The sequence below is a fragment of the Phyllopteryx taeniolatus genome, chromosome 3 (assembly GCF_024500385.1).
Source record: "Phyllopteryx taeniolatus isolate TA_2022b chromosome 3, UOR_Ptae_1.2, whole genome shotgun sequence".
Classification (NCBI taxonomy): Eukaryota; Metazoa; Chordata; class Actinopteri; order Syngnathiformes; family Syngnathidae; genus Phyllopteryx; species Phyllopteryx taeniolatus.
Window position 1 is genome coordinate 21,377,200 of NC_084504.1, and position 22,454 is coordinate 21,399,653.

Below are 22,454 nucleotides of genomic sequence, written 5' to 3' on the forward strand. Positions count from 1 at the left end.
AAGTTGATGTTCGATTTGTGACGTGCTTCCGGCCTTGTAACTCCTCCAGCCGCTACTGGATTGAAACTACCATTGTGGTTTAAAAAATCTTAGAGACGACTTTACATTTTCAGTCCTCCAAATTCAGTTATCAGACAAATAAAGAGACCAAATGGCTTTCTTTGAGCTCAGGTGGCTTGTGTTCCCCAAGCAGTGTCTCTGGTGGTTACATCATAACACAAGTCCCGCCCCAAAATGAAGAAAAAAAAAACATCATTGTATACGCAAATCAGTCATTCGGCCTGTCGTCATCCCATTTGACGCCCCGAACCTGAATACAGAGAATGCAGTAAAATTATATTGATGTGCGCATGCGCTTACGTATACTCGTCTGCATTCTTCTCTGAACTGCTGCTAGTAAACACAAGTTAAAGTGAGGGATATAATTAACACCACTTTTGTGCTGTCATTGCAGAGAGGCGATTTTATTTTATTTTTTTTAAAAACAATAATGATAGTGGTGTATGACAGATAAAGAAGGTAGCAATCCAAACATATTAGGGCTCACACTTGAACACATAACAGGAAGAGGATGATTGACAGTTATAAGGTAGTTGTTTATTTTCACTAATGGAGAGTGTACAGAGGATGCTACGCTGCGCTAATAAAGTCATTGTTTAATAATAAATAAACACAAACACGGACAAGTGTGGCAAGAGAACTAACAAATCAAAGCTTTCCACTTTAAGGAACTTTCTGGGATGTGTGTGTGTGTGTGTGCAAGTGTGTGTGCGTGTGTGTGTGTGTGGTATTTGGAATTCATGCGCTTGAATGACCTGTGTTTTTCAAGTCAGGAATGTTATGTTAATCTGCTGTTTCTTCCGAGGAAAAGAAAACACACACACATACACATAGGGAAACACACAAGCAGAAGAAGTGCTGTGTCTGACATTCATGTCTCGTTAATGGATCAAAAGCAAGTAACAAGGAGGCCAAGGATGATTACGCTACGTTTACAATCTGTTCCGGGTCCACCGTGGACAAAACGGGATGGTCGTGAGGCAACGTTGAGAGACAAGATGGCCAAATGTGACAGGCGGCGATTGCCGTGGACGCCCGGCGAATGAGAAATCTGGTCGGCCTTATTAAAAGGAGCCGCACACAACTAAACCTGCCAGTACGTAATAGGCCATAACACAATTTGGAGGCAGTCCGTAGTGGGACGGGAACAATTGCCGCCTACAACTCTCATAAAGCTAAGCCATGGGTGTAACAGATGGATTAGAGAATTATTTGTTGACTGGAAACTAATATCAACAGACATGTATTGACCTTAAACGATACATGTGCCCCCTGCGCTGACGCCGACTCTGGAGCCGGGACAGGCAAGGGAGCTTTATTTGACTCTGCCGGGGGCTACAAACGTGCTCCACAGCTGCGAGGCAACCACGTTTTATCCGTACAAAGTCTCGACTGAGCGTGAGGGACCCCATCAGAATGTAACAGGCCAGGAGGGAATTTACTGGCACCTGTGGTAAACTACAGGCCAAAGCGCAGCGCGCCGTTGAGGCTTTGGGACTGAGCGGTCCTGCCACCTCACAGATCCCGTGATAGACGGTGAAAAAAACTCAAATGTGGACATAAAAATGGCCTAATTTGAAAGGGAACAGTGTAAACGTAGCCTTACTTTCATGAAAAAAATCTCCCACATGAAAGTAAAGTGGGAGATTTTAATAGGGAGTGAAAACAAGCAATACCTTGAGGATGCTGTAATTCTCTTAAATGGCTTTTCCCCCAGAATATTCAGCCCCAAAAAGAGCTGTTGGATTTATTTTTGCCATTTAAGATAATAATGACATTACATCATTAGAAGAGACAGGATTCAAAACCTAAGCACCTGAGAAATCACTGCTTATACTTGTTTTTTTTTTTACATTTCTTTTAGGTGAACAGAATACAATGGAACCTCTATATTCAAATACGATGTGTTTCGACTTCTGTTCATATTTAGGTTTTTCCATTTTAACATTCTTCACTGTCACACAGGTGTAAAAAATAATCTAACCACCGTTATAGCTTGAAAAATGAGAAAAATATGTTGAGATGACAGATGCACAAAACAGTATTAAGGTCGCAATAAAAATTATTATAGGACTAAATTTGTAATTTTCTGTGTGTGTAGGGGGGAGGGGGGGGTGGAGTGCAAATTACAAAAATATAGACATGATAGTCAATAAAAACTAACTATTTTAAGGTGTAGTATTACGAGAGAGAGAGAAAAATCACATTACATGCAAAACCATACAGTATATCTGATTTAAGATGAACTAAAAATGTATTTTAAAGCGGAAATATTTGTCGTTCTTCGTAGAGGATAAAGAATATATGCCTGTGAGCATTGTGCTTGTCATTATCAAACTTTCTCTTTTTCAATTTAGGAGTATTTACAGTGAACATTTGTGCAGAATTCCGAGTTAAACAACTTTAGAGGTTCCACTGTACTGACATGGAGAAAAAAAAAAAAAACGTTCGGCAAAGAAGCAGTTTGAAGAATCTCCAACTCATCGGGGCATTTCAGAGCCTTTGAATCGGGGCTTAAGCGGAGCGCAGCCACCGCTGTTTGGTGTAAAAACATCTAGTTACAAACACGTGTCAAGAGTCAATCAAGAGTAGAAAATGTATAAAGCTAAATAATATATATATATATATATTTTTGCATATTTATACTTGACGCATTATCAAAACGCACTTGCATTTATGGAGGTAGATAGCAGAGAGGTAAAAATACAAACGGAAGTTGCTGTGCTTTGGAGGACAAAAAGTATAACAAGGTGGGAGTAAAATTTGAAAGGTTATCTGCAAGGTTAGCTGCGTGCGTAGTAAGTAATACAGTACAGAGTATGAGGTGGAAGATAAAACTAAAAGTGGCAGGATGCTGCTGATCTCCTTGAGTAAACCCATCCAGGAATTCTGGATGTGAGGGCTTGACTGGCAGGGCTCTGCTCGCTTTTGCAGGAGCACTCGAGGACAATGCGGTCCTCCGACTTGGACGTGTGCTGGACACATGGCTGCTCACACAAAGAGGACAGAGTAAGGGGGACACCGGCATCCTTCGGAAGAGGACTCTCGCACCCACGACCCGTGACAGCCTATGGCGGACGCTGCTGACCAGAAGGTCCTGGAAAAGGAAACATAAAATACAGGTGCTTCTCAAAACATTTCAACATCATCGGAAAGTCACTGTAAAGTGGAACCTCGATTTAACGGACTAATAGAAGCGCGGGGGGGTTCGTCCGTTACAGCCGAATGTCCGTTAAATTGAAGCACCTTTTTTCATGGCCTAAATACAACCATATAGAGCAAAATTGTTGTTTAAAACTTTTTTTGTGACCTAAAACACACAATACAGTTTCTGTAAATACATATAAAAAAGCTTGAAAATGTCTGAAAAGTTTATCCAAATTTACCTTTATCCAAATCCGGCCAGGATTTCAACACCAGTGTGCCGTTTTCAAGAACGCAGCGAGCCAGCGAGCCAGCGCGCAAGCAAATGGTCAATTTACATGCGATTTGCATGCGTCCTGGCATATGTAAATCAAGTACATTTGTACATGTACATTGGATCTTACCGTGAACGCTAGCTTCAGCCAAATATGCATAAAAAAGTAATAACGGTTTGGTTTACCTGGTGGCCTCCAGGCCGTCTCCTCCGCATCGGTCTGACTTGGACATGGCATCACTCTGGCACTCCGCGCACACCAGCCTCTCTCTCACCAACTGGGCACTCCACAGTTTCAGTTTGCAGGCCGCACTCACTTGTTTTACCCTCAAATACACACAGTAGCTGCAAACAAAAAGAAAAAAAAAAAAGAATGTTATTTAAAACACATGAACAAAGTGACTTTTTATTGTTTGTAAAAAATAGACTGGTCTCTGGGCACGTCCCCACTCATCAATCGTAAAATGAAACAAACCAAGTAAATATCTTATCTGGGATAAGGGTAAATTAGCCATTGTTTGGTTGACTGGTTAGAGTGTCTACCTCACAGATCTGAGGACCGGGATTCAATCCACGGCCCCGCCTGTGTGGAGTTTGCATGTACTCCCCGTGCCTGCGTGGGTTTTTTCCGGGCACTCCGGTTTCCTCCCAAATCCCCAAAAACATGCATGGTAGGTTAATTGAAGACTCTGAATTGCCCGTAAGTGTGAATGTGAGTGCGAATGGTTGTTTGTTTGTGTGTGCCCTGCGATTGGCTGGAAACCAGTTCAGGGTGTATCCCGCCTCCTGCCCGATGATAGCTGGGATAGGCTCCAGCACGCCCGCGACCCTAGTGAGGAGAAGCGGCTCAGAAAATGGATGGATGGATGCATAGCCATTGGTTGCTTTGTGGAAGGTAAGCAGAGGTGCATTAAGTTTTGTTGGCTGTACAGATTAGCTTTAGCTTCCGATAAGTAGCGCTCCGTTCAGTTGTCGATTGGTCTTATTTGTGTTTGTTGATATGTCAATGAGCCACATACACACAGTATATGAACTGCTGCCTACGCAATTTAAAATGCTTTAATTGTTAAGGACGCTCATTTTTTTCCAAAACATCGGCTCTGTGTCCGCACTTACAAGATTCGTCAAATTGGTCACCATTGTAACAAAAGGCCCAGACTCGCTGTTGGCCCAGCAGGATATAGGGCGGTATGAGGGCTGGCTCATTTGCGTAAAACAAGCTAATCATAGGAGTTGAGTTTTATGAAGTATGCTCAAATTCCTGATCCCTGGGGAATTCTGACAAAGGCATGTCACAGACACCGGAGAATTGTTTCAAATTGAAAAAAACATAATTTGCAATTTGTGTCCTTGAAAGTAAAGCAGCTTTTTGAGTATTTTTTTGATGTTTTATTGTCGTCGTTCTCTCACGAGACCAATGATAAAAGAAGACTTTCGGCGGGTGAACTTTGCTCGACAGATAGAGGAAATCCACGGCGGCGAGCTGTGTTTTAATGGCGCCCGGGGGCAGACAAAAGAGCAATCAAGGCTCAGATAACAGAGCAGCGTCATTTGAAGGTGATCCAGCGGTGTCATGTCACCTGCAGCATATCCTAATATCAACACAGCTCCGCCTGCACTCTGGAGACAATAATAATGTGTTCTCTGGCAGACGCTTTGTACTCCTACTCTATTTGTTTTGCCTCTCATTCAGTCATCTGTGGCAAAACATCATCCGCATTAGGGGTTTGCGCTGAGAAAACACTTCCATTTCTTTTTTCCCCCATCTTTTACAAGGGCTAACAAAATATGATTATTAAACTCTTTTGTTCCATGTTTTACATGATTTCTTTTTTAACAACTATCCAACAGAATTGCTCGTCTCTTAACTGGAACACGTAAGAGGGAGCACAGCACATACGGTAACTTCAATTCTGGCTTCCCTCCACTGACTGCCTGTGCATTTTATAGTTCCTTTTAAAATGTATTTGTACTTTTTTTTTTTTCTGTTGCTGGTCCCAAACTACGAAATGGCAGACAAGCCTGCTTAAAGTCCTTCTTTTTTTCCAACTCATCTCAAAACCCATTTTTATTCCTTGACTTTCAGCAGTAGTTGTTTCTATAAATTACTTTTTAAAAAGTTGGGTTGAATAGAAGAAAAAAATGACCTTCACCTTTTCTACTCACCTTTTCTATTCACCTTTAAATAACACACTTACTGGACACTTCACAATACAGTATAATAAGATTCAATACTTGAGCCCCTCTGATGTTTCTAAATAAGGCACTCATATATTAGAAAGGTGCATTACAGTGCACCGCATGTCAATTAAAGCCAAAAGTTTAAAGTTGTAATTTTACAAGAATAGTCATATTGCTTCGCAAAAAAATACATTCTAACTAAAGTTGCAATTTTTTAGGAAGTAAAGAAAAACCCAACAGTTTGAGATCAGCAGCAACTTTCCGTCTCTGCAATACATCAATCCGGTATAGAAATAAGCTATACAGTAAATTGCTGTAAAGCTAAAATTATAACACAATAATTTATAAACATTATAAATTATGCCAATTTTCTGGTAATATTTTGACTTTAGTCTCAACATTTTACAATTTTATTCTCATAATAGTTCTACTTCATTCTCTGAAAATTCAGACTTTAGTCTAGAAAAAACTTTTTGGTGATTTTTGTTTTCATAACATTAAGATTTTGTATATGACTAGCCTCGGAATATTTGTTCTTGATATGTATTCCTAATTTTGATGAAATTTCAACTTTGTTATTGTAAATTTATGACTTCATTCTTTATTCCTTTACGTCCGTTACCAAACCTAGTTTTTATTTTCAGTGTGGCCCTAATACTCCTTTGCAACAGTCTGTTTCTTCAAACTCACTGGTCTTGAAATAGCATTTACCTTTTTATTTATTTTTTTTACTCCAAATAATGTTGCCAACAATTTCCCAAATTGGGCAAGAATCTGTGTTGCCTCAGTGGACAGAGAGGCTAATTCCCATCTTCCCGACAGCTCAGTTATTTAGATTCTTTCTCTGACTTTCCAAGTTATTATCTATGTCAGTTTCCTGACAACATCAGGGACCTTTTAATGCACCAGAGAATGCTTTTAATCCGCTTCCTCATCCACGAATGTCTTATTTTCTTGAGTAATGTGCGTCCAGGGCCCTGATAGTCAGTGAAAACACGGGAGTCCAATGTCACTTTTAATCAGTGAGAAAGGCTTGTAAGGGCTTCTTGGAAAACAGCCATGACTTTATATCCTGGTCTCTGAGAACATCTGCAATCACAGCGAAGACCACATCCAAGAAAGAAGGCTGTACCTTTGCCTGTTGTTTTTGTTCAAAACCCGGATTACAGTGGTTTTATATGTCCTAAATATGAAATTTAACACCCGGTTAATCTTATTACATACAGTATATGTTATTTGCCTATTTTTAAAATTGAAAATAACAAACGCCTCTTAAATGCAAATGTATTGAACTTGAACGTTAAATACAACTGAACTGTATGAGCCTACGTGAGAAGTGATTATTTTACTACATCAGTGGTTAACTCATTTTCACACTTGCCTGCCAGTTAAGAATATTGAAATGTTTCTTTTAAAAAAAAAACCTGGAAAAGACCATTTCTATTTACATTATTTCCTCTAGGCAAAATTGTTTGTTTGGTGGAGGTTCCTCCGTTTGTTTTGAAGTATGAAGCTTATGTTGTGGTTCGTCGATCTTACCTGGCCTTCTCCTCCTTCATCAGCATGTGAGGCCTCCTCCAAGGGTCCTTAAAGTTCCTCTTGAAGGAATCCGGAAGGATCTTCGCCACCTCTGCGGGCCAGCATGGCGGTGGAGAGAAGGTGGAAATGCATAGAAAAAACAAACAAGTCAGCTTGAGCCTTAGTTCAAAGGACAAGATGAGTCAACGAGGTGGTAAACACGTTTCATCATGTGCATCAAAACAGGGATTGATGTGGAGTTTGACTTCTCCTTGATCATCAGTGGTACCAGGGCTTGACATGAACTTTTTAAATCACCAGCCACTGTGGCTAGTGGTTTCCCAGAAGTACTAGCCTCTCAACATTTTCACTAGCCACAATTTGTTGTTTGATAAAAGGGGTTAGGTGCTCATAGAAAATGTTCCCGTTCAAAAAACATTTGTCAATGGTTGTGTGCGTGGGGTTGGCTTCAGGAATGGACCAATGAGCACTCACTGTGTGAAGGCAGAGCTCATGGGAGTTATAGTTTCGAATTCTCACATTGCAATTGGGTTGTTATACAGATGCCATTTGAGAAAACAAAAATGAAACAGAATTAAAGAGTTACAACAAGCAAATGGCACTGATTCGGTTGAATGGCCCCAAAGTACATTTGTACATTTTAGAGTTTGTACCTTTTTAATTTGACTTAAGTGAAGGAGTCGAATCAGGAAAAACAATTGTATTGTCTCCTTGGAGTTCAGCCTACTTACACTGGAAGTATATGTACCTCTACTTATGTACACTTCTGCTGATAGTCTTTGTTGTGTGGTTCTGATTAATTCATAGGAAAGTGATGCAACACAGCTGCACACAATCTTTTATAGTGGAACATGTGTTGCTTATACACTAAATGTGTACCGGATCTCAAAATGCCCCAGAGGAGTGCATTAATACTTAACAGAAAGGCGCGCTCACCTTTCGCCGAACTGCATATTTCGTTGTTTCCGAAGCACCCGCGGCGCTGTTTGAGGTCCGGGCAGGGCGTCCCCCCGTTTCTGGGAGGGACAGACACTTGGCGACTCCTTTCGGTGCTGCCCACTCCACAAGCAGATGTGCATGATGACCAGGGACCCCATGAACCCACCACGCAGTCGATGGCTGCTAGGGGAAACACATGGAGATGGAGATCAGTAAGAATGTCCGCCTTAAAGTAAATTTTTGGACACAACTCAATCTCATTTGAGTCACAGGTGAGTTACAGCCAATCCCAGTTAACTTTGGTCAGGAGGCCAGGGAGTTAACTGGCCGAAGAAAGTGTGGTTAAGCTGTTTTTATACCGCATGCTTTTATTATGAAAGCCTGACTTTTGACAGGTTCTGTTAGGCCAGAGTTTTGCCGAGCAGACCGGGAGGGTTGTTATTGCCTTCAGTTGTTGCTCATCGAATCCAAGAAATGACTGGCAGACTTATAAAAAAAATGTTGTACTGTAGTTTACTATGAGGCAGAATTGCTAACCACTAGTCGACCGTGCTGCCGCTATATCAGTTTAGCATTGCTACAACTGTCTGATATACAGATTTTATATTGATGAAGGTGTACCTAATGAAGTCTCCTGTGTACAGCATGTTGTCATTGGCCTAATAAGACCCTGGCGGCATTGAAGGCGCTGCCTCAGGTAAGAGGCCGTTGAGCAAATGAATGGCTCATTAGCATCCACGCATGTCAACATCAGCACATGCAGGAAGTGAGCAAAAGTGGCCCCCACTGTACTCTCTCTCTCTCTCTCTCTCTCTCTCTCTCTGTTTTCACTCAGAGCCACACTTCAACACACATACTTAAACACACACACACACACACACACACATAGAAGTAGCAGTAGCAACAGCAATCAGGCTGAATTAACCAATTACATCAATCTAAAGAGGAAGTTATATTCATCAAAGCTAAGCAGTTCCAGCAGGAAATCAGTAACTTTTAAGAGCAGCTGACCTCTAACAGGCCTCTTTTAGGCAGGAAGTCCACACTTCATAAAAATCAAACAAAGAAGGTGACTGGCGAGGCACACATCTCTTGATTTGTGTGCTCCTGTTGCTCTAACAGCTATCTTTAAATGTCCGGGGTTGTTTGTCTCGATCAGTGGTTCTCAAACTTCTTTGGGGAGCTACCAAACAGCGTATCGTTCAAGTTGGTTTTATCCCTTATATTGCACAACACAACCCCAAAATCATGTCAATCGCTACTTTAGTATGCTAATAAATCGCAAATTTATTACGCTGTCATTGATTAATACAGTAGGACACACAACCAGTGCCAGCAATTGTGGTTACATCATCTTCCCAAACTCTTTTACAAAGGTCTTAGAGCCATGAGTGATCAAATAAATAAAAGAATGAGCTGATTAAGCAGTCTAATAGGTGGGAATAAGTCTGCACGCACTTACCTTTGTGGCTGAAAGGTTCCTTCTGCACCGAACCATTACAGCTATTGACTTTTAACAAGCTTGAGTTTACACAAACATCTAACCTAACTATTGACACTCGTTATTGTCTCAAAAAAAAAAAAGTATTAATAGATTTGTTCTCAAGCTTTTTTCAACATTTGAATTGATTAATAATGTGTAAAATATCAGACTACGTCAGGATTGACCAATAGCATTGATTTGTGCAAAAATATGAAATTGTCCATATTTGGATCATTTCAACAGCATCAATGTTTCTTTTACCTTGACTTATTTTTTTTTCTTGAACCATGAAAATTTGACTACAATCAAATTCCAATATAAAAGAGTTGAAAAGTGTAAATTTTAAAAGGGAAAAAAAATTATAACAAAAATGGTCGAAAACTGACAGATCTCTTTGAACAGCATTTATACTATGAGGAGAGCAGGTGCATCCGGGGAAGGAGAGGATGATGAACCATGAACTAAGAAGTGACTCCCTGCATGGCCACGCCATCTTCATTGTGTGTGCGTGTGTGTGTGTATGTGTGTGTGTGTGCGTGTGTGGAGAGAGAGCTTTCTTAGGTGCCGCTGAACTCTGTTCATTCCCATGATGGTGTTCGGGGGGCGGCTGTCTCAGTGACACAGCCAGTCCACAAAGCCACTGTGGAATCTCTGCATTCCTGCACATTAGTGCTGCCCACCTGACACCCGCCTTTCCCAGATCACCAAACACACACACACACACACACACACTCACAAACACTCACGCTTATTTGTCATACCACTTGGGCTCATTCCATTTGCAGTCATCAGTGGAAAACACACGCACTTGAACCTTTATTTTGATTCATCTGAAGCTAACTTCCTGCTCATTCTTCTTATCCACGCCCCTCCCCACACACACACTTTGTTTCTTTTTGCTGTGGGCCACACGGCGAATTAGGATCTTTGGTGAAAAGGGCGCACAATGAAATGGATAGAGTCGGCGAGTTCCCGCACCCGAGGGGGAGGCAGGAAAGCGGCGTTCCCCCCGAGCGTTCTGTGAGCCGAGCCCACCAGAGGTCATGAGGTAATTGTCTAGCTGTGGTGGTCCTGCTCTGTTTCTGGTAGCGGCAGTGCGACAAGAGACAAGAGTCGCCACCCACGTGATAAACCCTGCTGACAGTCTGTCCTGCCGCTTGGCTGGCAGCCGCCACCTCTGACCTCTCACCCTGCGTGGAGAAAATAAGTGGTATTTGTCAGCGTGTCGAGCATTTGCCCCCACACAATGATTAGCTTTCATTTGATACATTTGGCAGCAAACCCCAGAACAAATACGTGCGGTTGTTTTAATGTTATTACCTCCACCCAACGTAATAGCACATGAGTGGGAGGTACTGTTTTAACTATTACTGATGTCTTTCTTATAATTCTAATAATCATAGACATTTAAATACTAGTAATTATGCTCAGAAGTTGCGTCTCAGTATAAACGTAATTTTGTTAGTAAAACCTTTACAGCCCTATAGAGGAAGAGAAAAAAAAAAAGCAAGGCACTTGTCTCAGCAGAAATGACATCATCAAGCTAATTGCTCTACCAATTGGTAAACCTGTCCTTGGTAAGTCATCTCTTCTTTTTTCAAAGTTTTCAGTCGTAATGGAGTGTGTCACTCAAACCAATGCAACCATGTGCTCTCTCTGTAGCGACCCAGTTCTTCGTAAACTTTTACTTACTTACTCTTTTTATGCTTTGATAAACATTATAAAGTACAACATACTGTATGTGCACCCTCAAAAGCTTCCAGAGGCTCACCATTCAGGGCGTCCATATATCAAATCGCTCAATGTGCGGTTGTGAGTCGCCAACTGTCATATTTTTGCAATGGTCTGGTCCAATCGGGTTCGACTGCATCGCGTGGAATGCGACGGGCCATATACTGCCCACGGGTGGCAAAGGGGGCACACCAGAAGGAACAGCACAATGGCCATTAAACTGAAGCAAAAAATGTGGCGAAAACTGTTGAACGCTTTACATTTAATTTAATTAGATCATTACTGTACAGTACAATATTTTAGACTTCAATTTTTCTCATGACAAAACCCATTACAGAAATTTTAAAAAAAACATTTTGGGGGGGGGGGGGGGGGGGGCTAGGGTTGGCTGGAATGGATTCATGGCATTTTTATTCATTTCATCCAGGAAAGATCATTTGCGCTATCAGCGTGGTTGTGGAATTAATTAATCTTGTATCTCAAGTCACTTCGCTGTAAGTCACCTCACATTTTTTTCAATTTTGCTCCAACACTTTTTTTGCATCACAATGGCCCTATCCCCCAAACTATCATAGAAAATGGTACGGTTTTCTTATGTCATCCTCCGTGTCCTGCACACTCAGATGTGTTTTACAAACACAATTACATTGCACCAGGCAATGCAGTTGTGTATGTCGTCATAATAAAGGCCATTCATTGTCATCTACTGCCTCATTCTTGTCAGAGAGCACATCGCTGAATATCGAAACCTTCGCGTGCCAAACTGTGGCAAGACACACAATAATACGACTCTCTATTAGTTATTTTGGACCTTGTGCAACCTCGGCAGATGTGTGAACTCTACTAAATGTTATTTTAGTTTTATTTGACATGAAACCAAAACATACAGTTTAGCCACACAAACGTAAACAAACAAAGTTTACAAGGCAACCGTGTTTTGGTCCAAACAGAGAGAAATAATAATAGAGGGTAAAATGGTCTTGCTTGGAGCTAATTCCAGTAATTCTACTTGGCAGAACTTCACACAAATGTCATCAAATGGAGCAATCAAACCACTGAATGTACCCCAAATCAGCACTTTTGTCCTCTGGCTTGTCGCGCCATCGCCAGTCACACTCTGTGATAATTGAGCGCTATCTACCTTTTCAGCTCGTTCTGCTTTCTTTTTTCACCCTGGCCTCCATTCTGCTTCCATTTTAGGGTGTCATGACAAAGGAGTTATCAGAGCTGCTTGGACAATTTGCTTTATCTCCTCCTTCTTCTTTCCTTCCATCTGTCTCTTTTGGAACACACTCCCACCCTTTCTCTTCAGACTTCCACCTCCTCCTGGCTGATGGGACCCAGATGTCCAGCTGCTCTCAGGGGGGGACAACAGAATCTCTAAAAAAAAAAAAAAAAACTTCCTCAGACACCCTCCCACCCATGTGGAGACAGGGGAGGACTACAAGACTGCTAATAGTACTAATAACAGGTTCAAACATAAATGTTTCCTGACAGACAAAACGATGGATTATCGAGACTGACCATAAACACAGCAAACGCACGTGTGGTGCGTTCAAGAGCCGTCACCAAGGGTTACAACTTGCTCCGACTTGAACAGGTGTGAGGTGCCTTCAAGGACCATCAACAGCAGATTAGAGTTTGGTCTCAATTGAAGTAGGTGTGGGTGTGTTCAAAAATCTTCACCAGAGGTTTGAACTTGGCCCCCAATAGTAGTTGATGAAGATGTGTTCGAGAACCAACACCAGGGATTGCATTTTCGTTCACAAACTGTCACCAAGTGTTAAAACTTGGTCCAAAGTATAGTGAATGTAAGATATGTTCAAGAACCGTGATCGGGTTTACAACCAGGTTTCGAACATTTTTAAATTGAAGGTTCAAATTGAAGTGCGTGTGAGGTGCACACAAGAACCATCACCAGGGATTAGATGTCAAAATTGTCGTAAATGAGAGGTGCTTTCATGAACCTTCATCAGAAAGTTGAACCAACCAGCGGTTAACTGTTCGTCCAAACTGTATTGAGAGGTGCTTTCAAGAACTGTCACCAAGGGTTGGAACTTTATCCAAAGTGTAGTGCATGTGAGGTGCATTCAAGACCCTTTACCAGAGGTTTGAACTTGGGACCGATTGTAGTAGATTAAGCTCCATTCAGGAACCAACACCAAGCGATTACATTTTCATCCAAACTAGAGTAAACGTGAGGTCCGTTCAAGGACCGGCACCAGGGGTTCGATCTTGATCCATATTGAAATAGATGAAGGTGCACCACCCTGGGTTGAAACAATATATATGATTGTATTATAACGTACAGTATCACCTTTTCTCAGTCCCCTACATTTACTCGTTTTAAAATATTGGACTTTTCTTCAAGTCAAATTAAAGGTGAGATCACAGACAGCAAAATATTTGGCAATAATGTGTCAATGATGTCATTACATTGGCTCGAAGCACTTTTCAATGAAATGTCCAATCATACTGCACTGATGTCATTGCGATGCAGCTCGCAACCCCTAGAGAGGATTGTTATGATCTGCTGGGATGTATTACCCAATGTTCCTGCTCACAATTCTTCGGTTTCCTCTGGATTTCAGCAACAAGGAGCTTTATTTTCGTAGACGGAGGATCTGCGGTGGAGCGCAAAATCTGGCCTATTTAGATTTTTGTGCAAGCACACGTTTGCCAATTTGGGCTGAAGCAAGGTGTTTGAAGGAACAAAACAAAACAAAAAAAGACGATTTTGCAAGTAGAAACACGCGTGCATCGCAGTCGGAGAGTCCAGCTGTTGGTCCAGCTGGGCTGTTTCAAAGCTTTGAGGTGAAAACATCAACTCCGCACGTGGGTCAAAGACAGGAACGTGGGATGGAAGGCAGGAAAAGCAAGGAGTGAGCGTCCGGGTCAGGACGTGACAACATACAGTTCCCCAGAGGCGGGAAGAGAAACAGACGTGCCAGACGAATGATGAGCAAACTGCTGAACGCAACAACTACCAGGCACCATCATTGTGGGTTGCATCGCCGGATTGAACCTGGAGGCTGACAAAACCGTGTGAAACATTGCAATACTCTCCATTGCTTCCGGCACCAGATCGGAACAGTTCGACCATTCACTTTGTGGGTTTTAAAAGTTCATATTCATAATCATTAATACAGAGAAGTCGCTAAAAATCTACTTTTTAATTGAATCATTTTAAATCATAGCAGCAACAAACTGTTTATCAACATTGTCTCATTGACTGTACCTACCACAATTTGGGGAAAGGCAGATACCAGCTAACATTAGCCACAAGTGCTAGCTGCTCGCTAGCTGCTCGCTAACTATATACACCCACTGCTAGCTGCTACTGTTACTTACACTTAAATGACCACCAAATAATAATTAAGAGCGTTTCAAAAGTGTTTAACCATATCAATATTACAGTGGTTAACTCCATTTTAGGGGGTGGGGGTGGGGGGAGCAGACTACACCCTGGACTCGTCACCAGTCAACTGCAGGGCACATGTAAAGAAAGACAACCATTCATACTGACATTCACAACGTGCGTGAATGGGAAACGAAAACACGCTGATGTTGATATAAAAAGTCTACACACCCGTGTTCAAATGCCGTTTTTTTGTGATATAAAAAAATGAAAGCATGACCAATTATTTCTAAAAATTTTCCATCATTAATGTGACCTAAACCTGTACAACTCATTTGAAAAAAAAAATTTATTTTTTCAAGAGGGCAAGTACAAATAATAATAAAAATGAGATAATGTGGGTGCACAAGTGTGCACATCCACCTCTAACTGCTGCTGTCACAATTAACCAATCACATTCATGTTAACTGAGAGTCAGGCAGCACACACCTGCCACCATTTAATGTGCCATTTATTTTAACCTCAAATGCAGTTGAGTTGTTCTAGTAGGCTTTTGCTGACATTTTTGTAGTCACATTTTACAGCACAAGCCATGGTCCACAGAGCGCTTCCACAGTATCAGAGGGCCCCCATTGTTCAAAGATATCAGTCAGAAGAAGGTTACCAAAGAATTTCCAAGGCATTAAATATACCATGGGATACAGTGAAGACAATCATTGTCACATAGAGAAAGTATGACACAACAGTCACATCACAACTGGATGTCCCTCCAAAGTTCATTAAAGACGAGAACAAAATGGTCAGCGAGGCTGCCAAGCGGCCGACAGCAACATCGAATGAGGTACTGGAATTTCTGGCAAGTACAAGCTGTTAAGTGCATATGACAACCAATCTCCAGTTCATTCATTTACTGTATTAAGATAAACAATTTAACCTATACATTTGACATTTTAAATACATCTATTTTTTTATTACATGAGAATTAATATACTAGAAAAACAAAAATCTTATTTATTTATGTATTTATTTATTTTTTTTACATATTTTAAAGAGTTTGTTTTATTTATCACATCTACAAGTGACATTGCCCCTCGGTCTGTTTTTAAAAAATGAAATGGGGCACTTGAGCGCAAAAGTTTGCCATCGCCTTTGTCAAGATGCAAATTCATCCAGACACAAGCAAGTGCCCAAATGTGGAGCACTTTTGTGTGAATGGTGTAAAACAAGGTGGCTGTGATGCTGGCCAAAAAAACAACAACAACAACAAAAAAATGGTGCTGGTCTGCAGTGGCAGATGTTGATGCTGAGCAGACCTGCAGCATGGCAATCAGATAAGTCCAGGTGGAGTCTCGTGTGGAACGGAGCCAAGGACACGAGCTGCATGTGTGTGTTTAAGGCTACATGAGCTCAGTTTGCGCACACTGTACAAGACAGCAAGGTGTTTTTTTACCCTCCAGATACAGCAGCCCATCTTATCAAACACGCATCCTTTAGGATTTGCTGATTAGTCATGCACAGAGCTGATACCAAGGACATTTTGAACATCATTTATGGGTTCAGGGTCATGAGTGTGTCAGAGCCACCTAATAACAAATTACTGTGGACACCTGCTACTGAATTTGAAAAAAAAAAAAAAATATATATTTTTTTTTTTTTTTATCTAAAATTTTTGGGGGAAAAAAATGAGTGCTGAACCCTGAGTATGCAGGGGATCCACTGTATATATTTGTGTGTTGTTTGTTATGACTACACTTCTGATATATGTTCTGCTACCTTGACATTCTTGGAAATTAAAATCAGATACAGAGAGCAAGAAAAAGAGAGTTTCACTTTTAGAATTGAACTGCAGTACTGAAATAAATGGAATTTTTCACGATATGCTAATGTATTGTAATTGCATCTGGAAATTAGTTTGTATGTGAGAAAAAGAGATTTGAGTTATTAATGTAATGTCATTTATCTTATTTATGTATTTATTTAACCTTTACTTATCTAGCTAAGGCAATTGAAAACAGATTCTCATTTGCAATGGCGACCCGGTTGCAGACCGCAAGCAGAGTAAAACATATCTTGAATTATAAACAGAGAAATTCGAAAAACATCCACAAAAACCTTACAATGTTAATGAAAGTTTGAAAAACAAAACAAAAACCAAAAAAATAAGGGATTCTTCTTTGGCCGAGACCCCTAATTTTCCACAGATACATTAAGCTCATTACAAACACGCTAAGGAACTAACTAAAAAAATTCTAATAATGAATTAAAGTAAAATAGGATCTTATGCCTACAAATAACTTATGTTTGAGCTAAATATATTTGCTTAAAGCCTCCAGTGGCTGGAATACCGTACATCCCACGGGGTTGTTGCAGGGGTTTTGCCACAGCACCACAACGAGGCGCTCTAAAGCGGAAGCCCTAGTCCACACGCTGGTTGTCAAGTCAAACTCCCTCTCGCCCTTCTTTTCCCTTTCACTCCATGACATGCGTGCACTCACGGCTGACAGCAAGGCGCTCAAAAGCAAAAGAATAAACAAACTTTAATATTATAAATACGAGAAATCAAATTTGCGATAAAGGACATCAGTGGTATTTGTTTGTTGTTTTGTATTTAAATAGATAACATGAATTATCTTCTATTTATCTATGTCCAACGACCTTTCTTTTTGATGTAAATCTTTTTTCAAAGGCCAACAAGAAAACAACTCCAAAAAATAAGAATGTCCTTCAATAAAAATCCAAACCTCAAACTATTAACAGTCCCTGCCTAGGAGTTGATAAAGGGCTTTAAAAAAAAACCCATTAATTCAATTATGTTATATTCTATGTTACAGCCACGTTGCTCCGCACACGACAAACAGGTCTGTCTTTTACTTTCGTGAACAGACAATCTGCCTCCCACCTGTCTTGGAAGTGAACTGTTTTACATCTTTCGTTTGGCCATTTTTTGGGAAGGGGAATTGTAAATTTGCTCGTGGAGACTGGTAGCATAGTTGCTAACGACTGCAACAGAAAGGGAAGGGGCGCTCGCCGGTCTAGACCGATGGGCCAAGACATGAGCAAAACATTCTGGGATTTGTAATATTAGTGGCGCATGTGCCAAATACTGGCGGGCCAGCTCTAATACACATTTGATATGGTCTTGCGGGCCGAATATAATTACATCATGGGCCCAATTTGGCCCCCGGGCCTGAGTTTGACACATTGGTGTAGGCATAGCTAGCTCACTAACAACACGTCACAATTGTGCTGGATAACGCTGAGCTTATTCTGTGAGTTTGACACACACACACGCACGCACGGAATGGATCAAGTTGATAGCCTGTGGCTGGCTGTGACATGACACCATACACGCCGTCTCACCTCGTAGTTACCGCGAACAGGAGCTTAAAGAACAGGGGTGGGGCCTGCAATGCAATTCTAAACAAATACAAACTCATGGGAACTGTAAGAAACCCATAATGCAGTGGTACCTTCACTCACGAAAGACCCAGCTGAGTTTTTCGAGAAAAACAAAACTAACGCTTAAAGGTTTTTTTTGTCTTGAGTTGCAAGCAAAACTTCAAAACAAGCTCTAAATGGTGAGCAATTCTTCAAAAAAGAGCCTTCAAACTGTTTAGTGCCACTCCCAATTCAAGTTTCCTGGAAAACTAAACCATTAAAACAAAGAAAATTACGTATTTTGTATTTCATCTAGCTTAACGCTAACACACAATACCAAACTATATTTGTGTTTCTTTTTTTCATTTTTTGACTCCCTTATTAATGTTTTTTTTTTTAAAAGATTTTTGACTTTTTTTCACGGCAATTATAATGAGCGTCAATTATTTGCATATTTTTGCACTTTTCACTCATTTTCACTCTGTTGAAAAGCAGATTTAAGGCGGATGTGAAGGTTTACTGTATTAGTACACCTAAAACGCAAAATAAAAGGCTTTTCAAAAGTCATAAATGTACAGTTTTGTGCGAGACTTTGGGCGAGTGGCTGAGAACGCACTGGACCGTTCCCCAGTCAATCGCAGGGCACATTTAGACGAACAACCATCCCACTCACATTCACTTCTATGGACAATTGAGCCACACAACAAGAGTGGTCAAACTCCATTTTGTCATTTTGCAAGTTGTATGTGTGTGCTTAAATAACTATGTTTTAAGAGCTCTTGGAATCCACTATTGTTCCCTGCAGATGCTCGTTAGGGAGCACTTAAGACTAGCGCACGATCCCTCCGATGTCCCCTTGAAAGGTTTCCACAAACTCCACAAGTGCGGACCTCGCTCACTGCTTTTTACATCTCGACTGTAATCCTCACCGTCGTTAGCCGTCTGTTTCCATGGCACCCGAGCACTCCTTTGTCCTTATATAGCATCAGTAAGCAGCATGACTTCAGCCTTACGACCCCAAACTTGCTTTTTGACCATTTTATGACTTTCCACCGCACAAAGTGCATGCCTTCACTCGTTGACTATGGACAGGTGGCGGAATGCCCCACCACAAAGCGCTGTTTTTCTTTTCTTTTCAAATAATCTATAACTAGTACTATTGAAGGATATTATGGACATAAAAATTGTTAATTAAAAAAAAGGGATGTTAACGAGTGAATGTCTTGAATATCTTAATATTATTCTGATTTTTTTTTTTCTCAGAATTACCAAAAATTGCGATTTTAGTCCTGCTTCAATATTCATTTTTACGGCTACACTGAACAGAAAAACAAAATGTGCAGAGAAAAAAACATGAGTAAGTGAATGTCTTGTAATATCACTATTTAATTCTAATACAATTCAGACTATTTCTTATAATTACAAAAAAGTACTTTATTCGCATACCATTTGACTTTATTCGTGTTCAATTCTGACTTTTGTCATGCAATACATAAACGTTCTTTTTTTAATCCCTCAAATGAAACTTCATCTCTCAAGTAACCTTTTAAAAGAATCTAACAATATTACAATTATTTATTTTCTCAAGATTTTATGAGAATTATACTTTTTTAAAGGAAAATTACAACTTTTCTAAAAGTTTATTTTATTCACATACAAGACTTTTTTTTCCCCCCCTTGCAAAATGTTGTAACTCAAGTAATATCCTGACTTTTTAATCATAAAAATACGACATTCTGTCAATTGACTGTCTGTTGTCGTACAAGAGCGGCTCCAACTACCGGAGACAAATTCCTTGTGTGTTTTGGACATACTTGGCAAATAAAGATGATTCTGATTCTGATTCTGATTCTGATATTACAACTTTTTAAACAAATCAACTCACCACTTTTTCTTGTGATAGCTTGACTCTAACCTAACAAAAGTAACCATTTTTAGGATTGTGTTCATTCTCATAATAATCAGACAATTTTTCATCGTAAAGTTACGATGTTTTTATATATTACAAGTTCCCGTGTATTTGCGTAATACTCGAGTTTGCTCAGACTTAAATACCACATGACCGAAATGCCTTGTGTTACAGGCTACATTGAAATGAAATGAAATAGCAGTGTTAAAAATCATGCAGCTGGATTGGAAAATGTCAGTAATGACAAGATGTTAGTCTTAAAAGTGTTATATTTCAGTAAAACGTGATTCATGTTTAAGAAAAGTATACGGTTTGCGTTTAAAAAAATACTTGATTTAAAATATTCTAAGACATAATGGCATTATCAAGTGTCAGAACTTGACGTGTAGTCCAATGTAAGTACTTGTACTCAATCTTGAAAAAAAAAAAACGTGGCATCTGTGCATCCCTAATTAAGGCCACTGCGTGCCTTGCTGTTAGGCATTAGGTTTAGTCCAGTTCTCGTGTCTAGCCTGTGCATTTTGAAGCACTCGTGTGAAGGTGAAAGGCTAAAGAAAGTTTGGGCAATACACCAGTGACGCTTAAAGAAGTCGCATTTCATGGGGTCACGTCTGGCTTAAAGCAAACATCAGGCATCGGCCCATTTTGTGTACTTTGTCTTATCACTGTCATGGCTGGTCCAGAGACCAGTGTTTAAAAGTCAGACGTGGCGAAAGTACTTAGACACTGCACTTAAGTTGATGCACAAAAGCTTGTGGATTGAGATCTTGGGCACTTATAAGGTGGAAGAAAAAAAAACATGGAGGAACGTGCACCAGGGAGAACGACACAACAGATTTGGACAAGCAAGATATTTCCCTTCAATGGGCTTATTGTTTGATGTAGTTGCTTTCAAAATGGAATATGTGGAAAATATGTTTTGTGTTTTTAGCCAGTCTAAAAAGCACTAGCGTCTGCTGTTCAAAAATTGACAGTTGTAATCGTCATTCGTTGTTTACATTAGCAAAGCTAGGCGAACACGCGTGTCCAGGGATATTTTTCTTCCCTTTTCATTACGAGCGCGATGTAAGCCAATAAAAGAGGGAATGGCTTTCATTTTTGAATTCGAGTATTGTACACAACTGAGAGTAACATTTTATGTTTTCTTTTTGCCTTTTGTGCTTTGTACTGTTTTACTTTCACTTAAGGACAAGAGTTGAATCGTTAGTTATACTTTTGCCAAAGTATTTTTCCAACAAGTGTTTGTACTATACTCAAGTACAGCTTGTGTGTACTGTACTTTTGCCACTTCAGAGTCTGTGCTTTTATTTCCTACCTTTACTTAAATAACGGAGTTTATTTAGTACTTCTATTTTTACCAATCTTTTGTACGCAAGTATCTGTAGCCTACATCGGTACCTCACATATTTTCAAAACTACAAAAACACTTTTTCAAGTAGCACTATCATGACCGATATTGAAATACAGTAGCATAGTAGGCCCATGTGTCTTTAAAAAACAAGAGGTACTATTCCTAAAAAGTAGACTTGCACAATTTGAACAGTAACACTGTACTCAAATATAGGGAATTTTGAAAACATGCACATAAACAACGATTTGATTAAAATGTATTGCACATAAAAGTGAAATAAAAATTGTGCTACATATATATTTAAAAAGAGAGGGAAGTCTGGGCGTCCCTGCTAAAGCTACTGCCCCCGCGACCCGACCTCGGATAAGCGGTAGAAAACGGATGGATGGATATATTGAAAAACAAACAGTTCTTACAGATTAAATAAATAAATCCAAAAGTTAAACACAACTGAACTGTACTTGGTCAGTGTTTCTTTCACATCCCACTAGAGGGAGCCCGCCTACCACGAGTGGTCCTCGTACCACAGAGCCTACTTCTACTAAAACCGGCAGAAAAAGTCACAAAGTTTCAAAACTGAATTTGACATTTTTGTTATTATTATTATTATTATTTTTAAGGGTAAGGACAATTCAGTGTTATAAATTCAAATTCCAACTCTAACCGTGGCACGGCTATACTTCCGTAGAAAAGACTCACCGGATATTTGGCACACACTCTGGTAGTCGTCGCAACAGTCTCTGGTCTTCTGACAGTACGTGTCGCAGTAGCACAGAGTCTTCCTCCGCGTGTACTCGAAGCAGTCGTTGTTCCGGCCGGTGCAGCAGTTGGGGCTGTGCCTCTCCCGGCAGCCGGCCTCCACCCGCGGCACCGTCACCCCGCACAGCAAGGCCAAACATCCGCACAGTGACAGGACCGAGCCGAGACGCGCGGAGCTCCGTTGGTGCGCGCCCATGACCGAGGTGCTCCACGCGGCCGCTTTGCGCTGCAGTCTGGGGTTGGGGCTTAAAAGTGTTTGGGGAAAGAGTTTCCTCGAGGGTCTTGCTACACTAAAGCGCCACACAGCATGGTGCTGCTCCGGGATGGCTGACAATGAGAAGGCACCGA

General features: G+C 40.6%; 1 protein-coding gene across 1 annotated transcript; it reads right to left on the reverse strand.

Moving 5' to 3' along the window:
• Nucleotides 1-575: 575 nt before the first annotated feature.
• si:dkey-178e17.3 (somatomedin-B and thrombospondin type-1 domain-containing protein) lies at nt 576-22,441 on the reverse strand. The gene is made up of 5 exons (XM_061767559.1): nt 22,047-22,441; nt 8,135-8,320; nt 7,199-7,289; nt 3,665-3,823; nt 576-3,157 (listed from the first exon to the last, which is right to left on the reverse strand). The coding sequence occupies exons 1-5, from the start codon at nt 22,300-22,302 to the stop codon at nt 3,052-3,054; spliced, it is 798 nt and encodes a 265-aa protein (XP_061623543.1). The 5' UTR covers nt 22,303-22,441; the 3' UTR covers nt 576-3,051.
• Nucleotides 22,442-22,454: the final 13 nt, after the last annotated feature.